Source organism: Pseudophryne corroboree, chromosome 3 (assembly GCF_028390025.1).
Source record: "Pseudophryne corroboree isolate aPseCor3 chromosome 3, aPseCor3.hap2, whole genome shotgun sequence".
Classification (NCBI taxonomy): Eukaryota; Metazoa; Chordata; class Amphibia; order Anura; family Myobatrachidae; genus Pseudophryne; species Pseudophryne corroboree.
In genome coordinates, this window is record NC_086446.1 from 605,191,570 (window position 1) to 605,203,659 (window position 12,090).

At 45.4% G+C, this 12,090-nt stretch overlaps 1 protein-coding gene across 7 annotated transcripts in view; it reads left to right on the forward strand.

Annotated features, from left to right (window-relative positions):
- Positions 1 to 12,090, forward strand: part of LOC135056411 (serine/threonine-protein phosphatase 2B catalytic subunit beta isoform) — a 150,500-nt gene that overhangs the window by 89,234 nt on the left and 49,176 nt on the right. For all 7 annotated transcript variants that reach the window (XM_063961516.1, XM_063961511.1, XM_063961515.1 and 4 more), the window contains exons 3-5: positions 8,203 to 8,327; positions 9,618 to 9,729; positions 10,149 to 10,294. In XM_063961516.1, coding sequence (XP_063817586.1) covers positions 8,203 to 8,327; positions 9,618 to 9,729; positions 10,149 to 10,294 — 383 coding nt within the window. The remainder of the gene's footprint in view (positions 1 to 8,202; positions 8,328 to 9,617; positions 9,730 to 10,148; positions 10,295 to 12,090) is intronic.

The following is a 12,090-nucleotide window of genomic DNA, read 5'->3' on the forward strand; positions in this document are numbered from 1 at the left end:
GCAACAGGGAACGGGGTATTATTCCACACTGTTGTGGTACCGAAGCCGGACGGCTCGGTGAGACCGATTCTAAATCTAAAATCTTTGAACACTTACATACAGAGGTTCAAATTCAAGATTGAGTCACTCAGAGCAGTGATTGCGAACCTGGAAGAAGGGGACTACATGATGTCTCGGGACATCAAGGATGCTTACCTTCATGTCCAAATTTACCCTTCTCACCAAGGGTACCTCAGGTTTATGGTACAGAACTGTCACTATCAGTTCAGACGCTGCCGTATGGATGGTCCACGGCACCCCGGGTCTTTACCAAGGTAATGGCCGAAATGATGATATTCCTTCGAAGGAAGGGAATTTTAGTTATCCCTTACTTGGACGATTCCCTGATAAGGGTAAGATCCAGGGAACAGTTGGAGGTCGGTGTAGCACTATCTCAGGTAGTGTTGCGGCAGCACGATTGGATTCTCAATATTCCAAAATCGCAGCTGGTTCCGACGACTCGTCTTCTGTTCCTAGGGATGATCCTGGACACAGTCCAGAAAAAGGTGTTTCTCCCGGAGGAGAAAGCCAGGGAGTTATCCGAGCTAGTCAGGAACCTCCTAAAACCGAGCCAAGTCTCAGTGCATCAATGCACAAGGGTTCTGGGTAAAATGGTGGCTTCCTACGAAGCAATCCCATTCGGCAGATTCCACGCAAGAACTTTCCAGTGGGACCTGCTGGACAAATGGTCCGGGTCGCATCTTCAGATGCATCAGCGGATAACCCTGTCACCAAGAACAAGGGTGTCCCTCCTGTGGTGGTTGCAGAGTGCTCATCTTCTAGAGGGCCGCAGATTCGGCATTCAGGACTGGGTCCTTGTGACCACGGATGCCAGCCTGCGAGGCTGGGGAGCAGTCACACAGGGAAGGAATTTCCAGGGCTTATGGTCAAGCCTGGAGACATCACTTCACATAAATATCCTGAAGCTAAGGGCCATTTACAATGCTCTAAGCTTAGCAAGACCTCTGCTTCAAGGTCAGCCGGTGTTGATCCAGTCGGACAACATCACGGCAGTCACCCACGTAAACAGACAGGGTGGCACAAGAAGCAGGAGGGCAATGGCAGAAGCTGCAAGGATTCTTCGCTGGGCGGAAAATCATGTGATAGCACTGTCAGCAATTCCGGGAGTGGACAACTGGGAAGCAGACTTCCTCAGCAGACACGACCTCCACCCGGGAGAGTGGGGACTTCACCCAGAAGTCTTCCACATGATTATAAACCGTTGGGAAAAACTCGACAGGTATTGCGCCAGGTCAAGGGACCCTCAGGCAATAGCTGTAAACGCTCTGGTAACACCGTGGGTGTACCAGTCAGTGTATGTGTTCCCTCATCTGCCTCTCATACCCAAAGTACTGAGATTGATAAGATGGAGAGGAGTAAGCACTATATTCGTGGCTACGGATTGGCCAAGAAGGACTTGGTAACCGGAACTTCAAGAGATGCTCACGGAGGATCCGTGGCCTCTACCTCTAAGAAGGGACCTGCTCCAGCAAGGACCCTGTCTGTTCCAAGACTTACCGCGACTGCGTTTGAAGGCATGGCGGTTGAACGCCGGATCCTGAAGGAAAAAAGGCATTCCGGATGAAGTCATCCCTATCCTGATCAAAGCCAGGAAGGATGTAACCGCAAAACATTATCACCGCATTTGGCGAAAATATGTTGCGTGGTGCGAGGCCAGTAAGGCCCGACGGAGGAAATTCAACTGGGTCGATTCCTACATTTCCTGCAAACAGGAGTGTCTATGGGCCTGAAATTGGGGTCCATTAAGGTTCAAATTTCGGCCCTGTCAATTTTCTTCCAAAAAGAACTAGCTTCAGTCCCTGAAGTTCAGACGTTGTAAAAGGGGTACTGCATATACAGCCTTCTTTTGTGCCTCCAGTGGCACCTTGGGATCTCAATGTAGTTTTTGGGTTCCAAAAAGTCACATTGGTTTGAACCACTTAAATCTGTGGCGTTAAAATATCTCACATGTAAAGTGGTCATGCTGTTGGCCCTGGCCTGGGCCAGGCGCGTGTCAGAATTGGCGGCTTTATCCTGTAAAAGCCCTTATCTGATTTTCCATTCGGACAGGGCGGAATTGAGGACTCGTCCTCAGTTTCTCCCTAAGGTGGTTTCAGCGTTTCACCTGAACCAACCTATTGTGGTGCCTGCGGCTACTAGGGACTTGGAGGACTCCAAGTTGCTAGACGTTGTCAGGGCCCTGAAAATATGTTTCCAGGACGGCTGGAGTCAGAAAATCTGACTCGCTGTTTATCCTGTATGCACCCAACAAGCTGGGTGCTCCTGCTTCTAAGCAGACTATTGCTCGTTGGATTTGTAGTACAATTCAGCTTGCACATTCTGTGGCAGGCCTGCCACAGCCAAAAATCTGTAAATGCCCACTCCACAAGGAAGATGGGCTCATCTTGGGCGGCTGCCCGATGGGTCTCAGCTTTACAACTTTGCCGAGCAGCTACTTGGTCAGGAGCAAATACGTTTGTAAATTTCTACAAAATTGATATCCTGGCTGAGGAGGACCTGGAGTTCTCTCATTTGGTGCTGCAGAGTCATCCGCACTCTCCCGCCCGTTTGGGAGCTTTGGTATAATCCCCATGGTCCTTACGGAGTCCCCAGCATCCACTTAGGACGTTAGAGAAAATAAGAATTTACTTACTGATAATTCTATTTCTCGTAGTCCGTAGTGGATGCTGGGCGCCCATCCCGAGTGCGGATTGTCTGCAATACTGGTACATAGTTATTGTTACCAAAAAATCGGGTTATTGCTGTAGTGAGCCATCTTTTCTAGAGGCTCCTCCTGTTATCATGCTGTTAACTGGGTTTAGATCACGAGTTGTACGGTGTGATTGGTGTGGCTGGTATGAGTCTTACCCGGGATTCAAAATCCTTCCTTATTGTGTACGCTCGTCCGGGCACAGTATCCTAACTGAGGCTTGGAGGAGGGTCATAGGGGGAGGAGCCAGTGCACACCAGGTAGTTTTAAAGCTTTACTTTTGTGCCCAGTCTCCTGCGGAGCCGCTATTCCCCATGGTCCTTACGGAGTCCCCAGCATCCACTACGGACTACGAGAAATAGAATTATCGGTAAGTAAATTCTTATTTTCTTGGTGTGAGGCCAGGAATGCTCCTACGGAAGAATTCCATCTGGGCCGTTTCCTTCACTTCCTACAGACTGCAGTGAATTTGGGCCTAAAATTAGGTTCCATTTAGGTTCAGATTTCGGCCCTATCCATTTTCTTTCAGAAGGAATTAGCTTCTCTCCCAGAAGTACAGACTTTTGTGAAGGGAGTGCTGCATATCCAGCCTCCTTTTGTACCTCCGGTGGCGCCTTGGGACCTTAACGTGGTGTTGAGTTTCCTTAAGTCGCACTGGTTTGAACCACTTAAAACGGTGAAATTAAAATACCTCACCTGGAAAGTGGTCATGTTGTTAGCCTTGGCTTCGGCTAGGCGAGTGTCGGAATTGGCGGCTTTGTCTCATAAAAGCCCCTATCTAGTTTTCCATATGGATAGAGCATAATTGCGGACCCGTCCTCAATTCTTGCCTAAGGTGGTTTCATCTTTTCATATGAACCAACCTATTGTGGTGCCTGTGGCTACGCGAGACTTGGAGGATTCGGAGTCCCTTGATGAGGTCAGGGCTTTGAAGATTTACGTGGCCAGATCGGCTAGGGTCAGGAAAACAGAAGCACTGTTTGTCCTGTATGCAGCCAACAAGGTTGGCGCTCCTGCTTCCAAGCAGACTATTGCTCGCTGGATCTGTAACACGATTCAGCAGGCTCATTATACGGCTGGATTGCCGTTACCAAATTCGGTAAAGGCCCATTCCACTAGGAAGGTGGGCTCTTCTTGGGCGGCTGCCCGAGGCGTCTCGGCATTACAGTTGTGCCGAGCTGCTACTTGGTCTGGTTCAAACACCTTTGCAAAGTTTTACAAGTTTGATACCCTGGCTGAGGGGGACCTCATGTTTGCTCAATCGGTGCTGCACAGTCATCCGCACTCTCCCGCCCCTTTTGGAGCTTTGGTATAATCCCCATGGTCCTTACGGAGTCCCCAGCATCCTCTAGGACGTTAGAGAAAATAAGATTTTAAACCTACTGGTAAATCTTTTTCTCCTAGTCCGTAGAGGATGCTGGGCGCCCGTCCCAAGTGCGGACTACTTCTGCAAGACTTGTATATAGTTTTTGCTTACATAAGGGTTATGTTACAGTTAAGATCAGTCTCTGACTGATGCTGTGTTGTTTCATACTGTTAAACTGGTTCGTATATCCCAAGTTATACGGTGTGGATGGTGTGGGCTGGTATGAATCTTGCCCTTGGATTAACAAAAATCCTTTCCTCGTACTGTCCGTCTCCTCTGGGCACAGTTTCTTTAACTGAGGTCTGGAGGAGGGGCATAGAGGGAGGAGCCAGTGCACACCCATACCTAAAGTTCTTTCTTAGTGCCCATGGTCCTTACGGAGTCCCCAGCATTCTCTACGGACTAGGAGAAAAAGATTTACCGGTAGGTTTAAAATCTTATTTTCCCAGCTGCCCAGGCTCCCTTTCCTCTATACCCCACCCCCAGCAGCCAGTTTTTAGTTTGGTGTTGGCAGGAATGGGCACCGTTTTTAGGAGTACTGCTTTTAAGTGGTCCTTAGTTATATTCCAGTTTTATTTTCTTTACTGGGCAGTGAAAGGTGTCCTATAGGACTATAGCACACAGGAGATACAGCTCGCAGCTGGATGCTTAGAGGGAGACAGGTTAGAGCTGCTCCCTGCTTACAGGAAGCCGCACACTAGCAGCTTTTATTGCCAGTGTGGGAGACCACTGGCGGTGATGGTAGTGGGTGCTCCAGTTATATCTGATCCGCCCTCTAGGTAGAAAAAGGGAACAGGACACTGTACCACTGCTGTGATGGCTCTTGCCCTTGAGTCCACAACAGATGGACGAGGAAGGCTCTTCCTATTAGCCCTTCCCCATCCCAGGGCACACTCCCTTACTGCAGACAGGCCCGCCACACGCTTACTTCTCCTTTCTCCCCTCCTACTGAAAGATGCTGGGCAGCCATGTTCCCCGACTTGCCTGTCTCAGCACATCTCCGGAGAGTAGCTTGGGCTCCTGTCTCCCTGTAAACCTCAGTCCAGTAGTCAGGTTTTACTTTTAGCTCCTTCCTTCAATGTTGAGGCAGGTTTGTTGAGCACTATAATGTCCACTGATTCTCATTGAATGTTCTATGCGCATGAATGTTCTGTGTAACTGTAATTTCTGTATATGCATTTCCAGTGTGCCAAAGTAAGTTAAGGCTGCAGTATTAATCCTAACTGATGGAAATGTGTATTTAGGGGGTTGAATTCAATTAGCCGCTAATTGATCCCCTGGGGCTATTCAATCAGCCGCTGCAGGCTGGACTTAATGGGGGATTATTATTTTTTTAAGCATGAGTAGGCTCGAAAAGAAATCCCCCGGTTACGAGCGTGTTGACAGGTGCCTCGATCCTGTTAACGCATATTTCCGAGAACTTGGTCTTTGTGTTGATGCCCATTAACACGTTAATTCAACAGGCGTTATAAAGGGTCTCTGGTGAAAAAGGGACTGGAATTGAATAGCCCCAGAGATTAAAGCCTGAGGCTACCACCCTTTTTAACTACTGTTAGATTCCCGTGTAGCTCGCAGAGTAGGAAAGCCTTGTGCGGGTGTTATAGGGAAGTGTCATTTTCTTGTTGCAAATTAAGACTTGCACATTGCAGAAAAATGAGCCTAAAGCCCCCAGAATATAGCACCATCATAAGAAAATGGTCTTTATAAGCACACAATACATGTGTATAGATATATTCGTGTATATATTTATGCAACTAGCTCCGTTTTTTTTTTTTTGCCTAAGATAAAAACTGAGCTTTTCGCTTTAAGGGCAAATGGGGATTCGCCCTGTGCAATAGCAGGGCTGTTATTTCGCCTAGGCGAAAAATGTGGCAGGGGCGGAAAACATGTTTTCCTTTGAAAATGTGTGCAATTTTCGCTGATTTTGATGCATTTTTCGCAAAAGCCTTTTCATTTAAAAAAGGTGAAAAGCCATTGGCGAAAATGCCTTCAAAACATATGGAAACGTCCCTAATTGAATATTCTGTGGGGCAAATTCATAAGCTCCAAAATAATCGGAGCTAATTGCATACCCCCCTATAGGTATGTATCTATAGAGATAATATTACATGGGGATGTTTTAGCTTGTTTGCGCTAATCAGCCAGCTGATCCTTCCATAGGTCAGACTTTATGCATTGTCCCCAGCCTGGGGGTCAGTTCAATTTGCTGACAGTTGAATAGTGGCGGGAACTAGCTCCCGGCGCTATTTAATACAGCTCCATGTGACACTTAATTGTCGGGATTACTTCTCGCACCCCCCCCCCCCACCACCACCACCACCACCACCACCACCCCGGTGCGAGCAGAAATCTGAGAAAAGTACTGGCGCGATACTGATTCTGTCGGGAATCAGCATGGCGCCAGGCAGTTAAGTAGGAGAATGCCCGTTCTCCCAACAAATCAACCTAAGTCTGGGATAATGGGCTTTTGCCGACATAGGGCTGTATTCAATAGCTGTTGGGTCTTTTCTGACAGAAAGGACCACTGTATTCAATGCCGGGCCAAACCCGACAGGTTTGTCCCGGTCCCAACAGTGTCGGTCCGACTTTTTTTCAAGTCTGATTGACATTGTCGGAAACTGGTCTAAATCCTGTCTGGTTTGGCTCCGCTTCCGACAATACAAGCGGCTCCGCGTGTATTCCAATACTCTTCCGACAAGTCTGGTTTCCTGACTTGTCGGAAGAAAAGGCCCGACATTGAATAGGTCAGAACCCCTTCCGACCTCAATCAGTCGGAAACTGCCATCTTTCCGACAAGATGACAGTTTCCGACTCCTATTGAATACGGCACTTAATATGAATTGAATAGTAGCGGGAGCTAATTCCCGGCGCTATTCAACTGTCTGCAAATTGAATTGACCCCAATGAGACCATGTCAGTTGGGCTCACCATACAGACCCTCCTGTATTACCCCGGTCACTTTTACTGGCCACCTGGCTACTGCGCACTCTTGTCTCCAATGCCCATGTGCAATTTACTAAGCGTACTTACCACGTATTTCCCACAGTTAATCTTGCCGTCTTGAGTCCAGTTCAGTTAGAATACTGCCTCTGTATCTGCACAAACAAACTTCTAACAACAGTCCCCTGTCCTGCTCAGCGTAGATTGAAGGCGAATTGCTAAAAATACCAATGATGCCTGTTGCCAAAATTGTTGTTTTGGATTCACCAGAATTTCCCCTGATGCCATGACCAAGGTTTCTGCAAGACCACATGAGTAGACCATAATAGTACAGTGCATTATTTTAGTCATTTTAATATTACAAACCAGTTATTATGGATCCCATTGCTCCATTCCAGATCAGCCTCTCAATCGCAGTGCTAAATCGCATACAATAGCTTCTGCTTCGGGGACCTGAGTAGCCCACAATCGGCAAAGCCCCTGGCTATATGTCTGCCAAAGCCTAGCTTAGTATAGCAACTTTCAGGGAAAGTCTGCTATCAAACTATTTTCAGGGACTGGAGGTTGGTTAAATTCCATGTTATTTAACGAACACCTTTTAGACTGCATATTTATGTACTATGTAAGGTGGGGGTGCAGTCAATTTACCTACTGTACAATCAAAATCCCGATGGTCAAAATACCGAAAACCATTGACAGACGGTCAAAATCCTGATAGTCAAAATGCTGACATTTAAAATACCGACAGTCATAATACCGACATTTAAAATGTCGACGGGTAAAGTCGACATGAGTTTTTCTTGATTTTTTTAATTGAAACCGTCTTGTTCATACTTTACCATCCCAGTGGACATGGAGGGGAAATAAAAGCCATGCGAGGCGATGTAGTACACCTATATGGTGTCCATGTCTATGTCGACATACACACCAAAAAAACAAACTTGTTGACTTTTTGACCTGTCGACATTTTAAATGTTGGTATTTTGATCTTGCCGGGATGATTTTGTGGCTCAGTATTATTTTTTGGTTAATTTGTTTTTATAATACAAGAATTAACTTGTTAGGATTAAATCTATTTTAGGCAACAAATACATGCGACAAAGTGGTGATTTAAAAAAATAATGTTTTAATTCTGCTTCTGTCCTAGTTTGTGGTGATATTCATGGTCAGTTCTTTGACTTGATGAAGTTGTTTGAAGTGGGAGGATCGCCAGCTAACACAAGATACCTCTTCTTGGGAGACTACGTAGACAGAGGTTATTTTAGCATAGAGGTAAATTACCATTTCAGTGTAATTGCATTCTCAAACGATAATTTCTGTCTGACATTTAAATTCAGGTTTGCCGTGTCTTTTCCTTGTTCCTCTCTTGTCTGCAACACTACATTAATCTTAAAAAATAAAAATATAATATGGTGGATTTTGTATGAAAGCATTTTCTGATTAAGAACACTAGAGGCCTTCATTCAGGAATGATACAGCGATGTAAAGGGCCTACAGATGTGTCCTCCTAAAACAGTTGCTCAAGTCCCACCAAATAGTCCCTCTAGGTGCACCAGGTCCCAGGCGACTTGGCCGCACCGAGCAGTTTTTCACTCAAAATGTGCACAATTAAAACTAATTGAAGCAACAAAACTGTTTTGCTAGTGTATGCAGACAACTTTGGTTTGTGACATTGTACATCTGTGTGCGACTGAGTATGAATCTGTGCAAAGGACTCTAATGCGAATAGCTGCAGCTTTCCTCATGTCTAATACCGCTGTACTTAGTTTGCAGCTTTGTACTACTTGTATAAATCCAATTCCTATGCAGCTAGTCGCAGTCTCGCGTCTGTAGTACACTGTGTGTGGCATTTCGCTGATTATGTGATGAGTATAATGAGCAAAATGTGCAGAAATATACAATGTGCTATTTTTCTTAGAGCTGCTCAGTTGCGCAAGGTGTCTACCGCCATATGGCATGTAGAGGCTAGTTTTATAAGGACACATCTGTATTACAGTATATTTATCAGGTTAATGAACCAACCAGGCATCGGTCTCACTGGGTGGTTGTTTTGCCTTTCTTCTATCCGTTTAATTGGACTTTATGGAAGACTTACTTTATTATGTAAACTCATCCTGGCATTGATTCTATACGGGATGTAATCATGTGACCGACGGTCACAATACCTCCCCCTATAGCCCGCTCTCTCACAATCCTGACGACCAGCATGCCAACCAACAGGGACTATTCACTCTCGTGAATGTCCACAACACCCATAGAGTGGGAATAGCCATCGAGCCCGCAAAGGGCTTGCTGCACTCGCCCCCTGCTGGGATCCCGGCGTCGGTATGCTGGCTGCCAGTCTCCTGACCGCCGGTCAAGCATACCGCACCCGTTCTATTCATGTCTATATACATTTGTACATTTATATGTGTGGATACCGAGGATGTAATTCTGTTTGTGTGTGTGTTATCATTTTTTCATTGGTTTACAAAGCATTATATATGCCTCTACTACTACTACTACTACTACTACTACTACTAAGATAAGGTACTAGATGATTATTATTTTTGTCATCCTCAGTGTGTATTGTATTTATGGGTGCTGAAGATTCTGTACCCTAATACACTCTTTCTTTTGAGAGGCAATCATGAATGCAGGCACCTTACAGAATATTTCACTTTTAAGCAAGAATGTAAGTAAGAGCTTTTTTTCCATTTTTTTTTTTTTTTAAAGGAAGTGTATTCAGATTTTATTGGCTGTGCATTCTTAATGATGATTTGTTTGGGAAGTATCAACTTTGCAAATGGAGTAAATGTATAAAAAAACATATCCTAACTACTGCCCATTTTCTCACAATTTCTGGGAGTACACTGATTTTTCACATCCATGTTACCTAAACATTATGGTAGATCTGTGATTTGTTATTTGCTACTTTTTACCGATGGGCTTTTTGAAAATGTATGCTTAAAGCAACGGACGTAAATGTAAGTAGTCGCACCGAGGCCCAGCCTCTGCAGTGTAACGGAGAACCGAGTTGTGCTTTGCTCTGTTTGTTGGAGAATAGAAAGCCTTAGCAATGATTTCAGTACTGAACAATCTGTTTCTTTTTAGGTAAAATAAAATATTCAGAGAGGGTATATGAGGCCTGTATGGAAGCATTTGATTGTCTTCCTTTAGCTGCACTTTTAAATCAACAGTTTCTTTGTGTCCATGGAGGACTTTCACCAGAAATCCACACGTTAGATGACATAAAAAGAGTGAGTATATGTATATCCAGTAAGTATTCTGTAATAGCTTTTTAGTATACTTTTGATAAAACAAATAAATAAATATATATAAATATATATATCTAACATCTCATGCCCACGCAGCCACATAGACAGGACCAGCACACTGTAGTTTGTGTCAAAAATGCTGTATTTACTCCTTAAAAGTGCATAAAGATACAAGGCTCGTCATATACTCATCGTTTGGCTAGCACAGGAAAACACAGTAGACCTCCCAAACAGCCATTTTCGGACTTAATTCTTCCACAGGGGAACAGTCATCAAAGTGCCATAGTGCCATGTGCAAAGTACGCCTGTATAAAGTGCCTAAATTCCTATTCACTTGTGTGCTCTATTTAAACACACCTAATGGTGCTTACCTGTTACACCTGTGGTCACCACCATCACTCCCCTCCGCTCAGACCCATCCCCCTGCCTGGCCGGGACCCACTGCCGCCGGAACGCACGCCAACGACCCACTTGACCGGAAGTCCGGGTGCGCGACACGCACGTGCCGCCCAGCCGGAAGTCCGGACCCGTGGAACGCATCATGCGTGCCACCGACGTCACAGGCTCCAGCCCCGCAGGGAGAACAAAGTCCCGACCGAAAGGGAGCATGCCCGGGATCAGGCGCCACAGGTTGCACCTATAACAGTATACAAACAACATATCAAAACATCATACAGATATTCACCATCTAACCAACCAAGTGAATACCCTCCAATACTGTCATGCAACAGGTCCATGTATTAACAAAAAATGTCTCCACTAATTGTCTAAACAAGAGGGACCGATTTTCACATACCCTGATGCATGACAGTATAGAAGAGGCTAAAATCATGAAAAAATAAAAAATGAAAAATATGGAGAATGATCCTTAAACAACCTATTGGCTAAGTCCAGAGTCCACAAACTAACACATTATGCATAACAATATGTCACAGAAGGGATCTTCATTCTGTCACCAGTGCCAGTATTATAAAAAAGAAGCAAATGAACATTCCTCATTTAGTCCATTAGGGATCCACCGACATTCCTGTTGTAATAGCTGGAGCCTGTGACGTCGGTGGCACGCATGATGCGTTCCACGGGTCCGGACTTCCGGCTGGGCGGCACGTGCGTGTCGCGCACCCGGACTTCCGGTCAAGTGGGTCGTTGGCGTGCGTTCCGGCGGCGGTGGGTCCCGGCCAGGCAGGGGGATGGGTCTGAGCGGAGGGGAGTGATGGTGGTGACCACAGGTGTAACAGGTAAGCACCATTAGGTGTGTTTAAATAGAGCACACAAGTGAATAGGAATTTAGGCACTTTATACAGGCGTACTTTGCACATGGCACTATGGCACTTTGATGACTGTTCCCCTGAGGAAGGATTAAGTCCGAAAACGGCTGTTTGGGAGGTCTACTGTGTTTTCCTGTGCTAGCCAAACGATGAGTATATGACGAGCCTTGTATCTTTATGCACTTTTAAGGAGTAAATACAGCATTTTTGATACAAACTACAGTGTGCTGGTCCTGTCTATGTGGCTGCGTGGGCATGAGATGTTATACTAATTATATTGACCGGACACCTGGATTATTCTTCTGAGAGTGTCAGTGCGGCTTCCCGGATTCCCTTTCTGTGATTATTTTATATATATATATATATATATATATAATGCTTATTTAATGATCCAAGATAGGGCGGTGCTCCATTAAAGACTGCAAAGTCCAATAGTACTTCCAAAATTGAAGAATGGGCATTTGCCAATGTGATACAAAGCCAGCAGGTAATTTATTATACTCGCAAGTG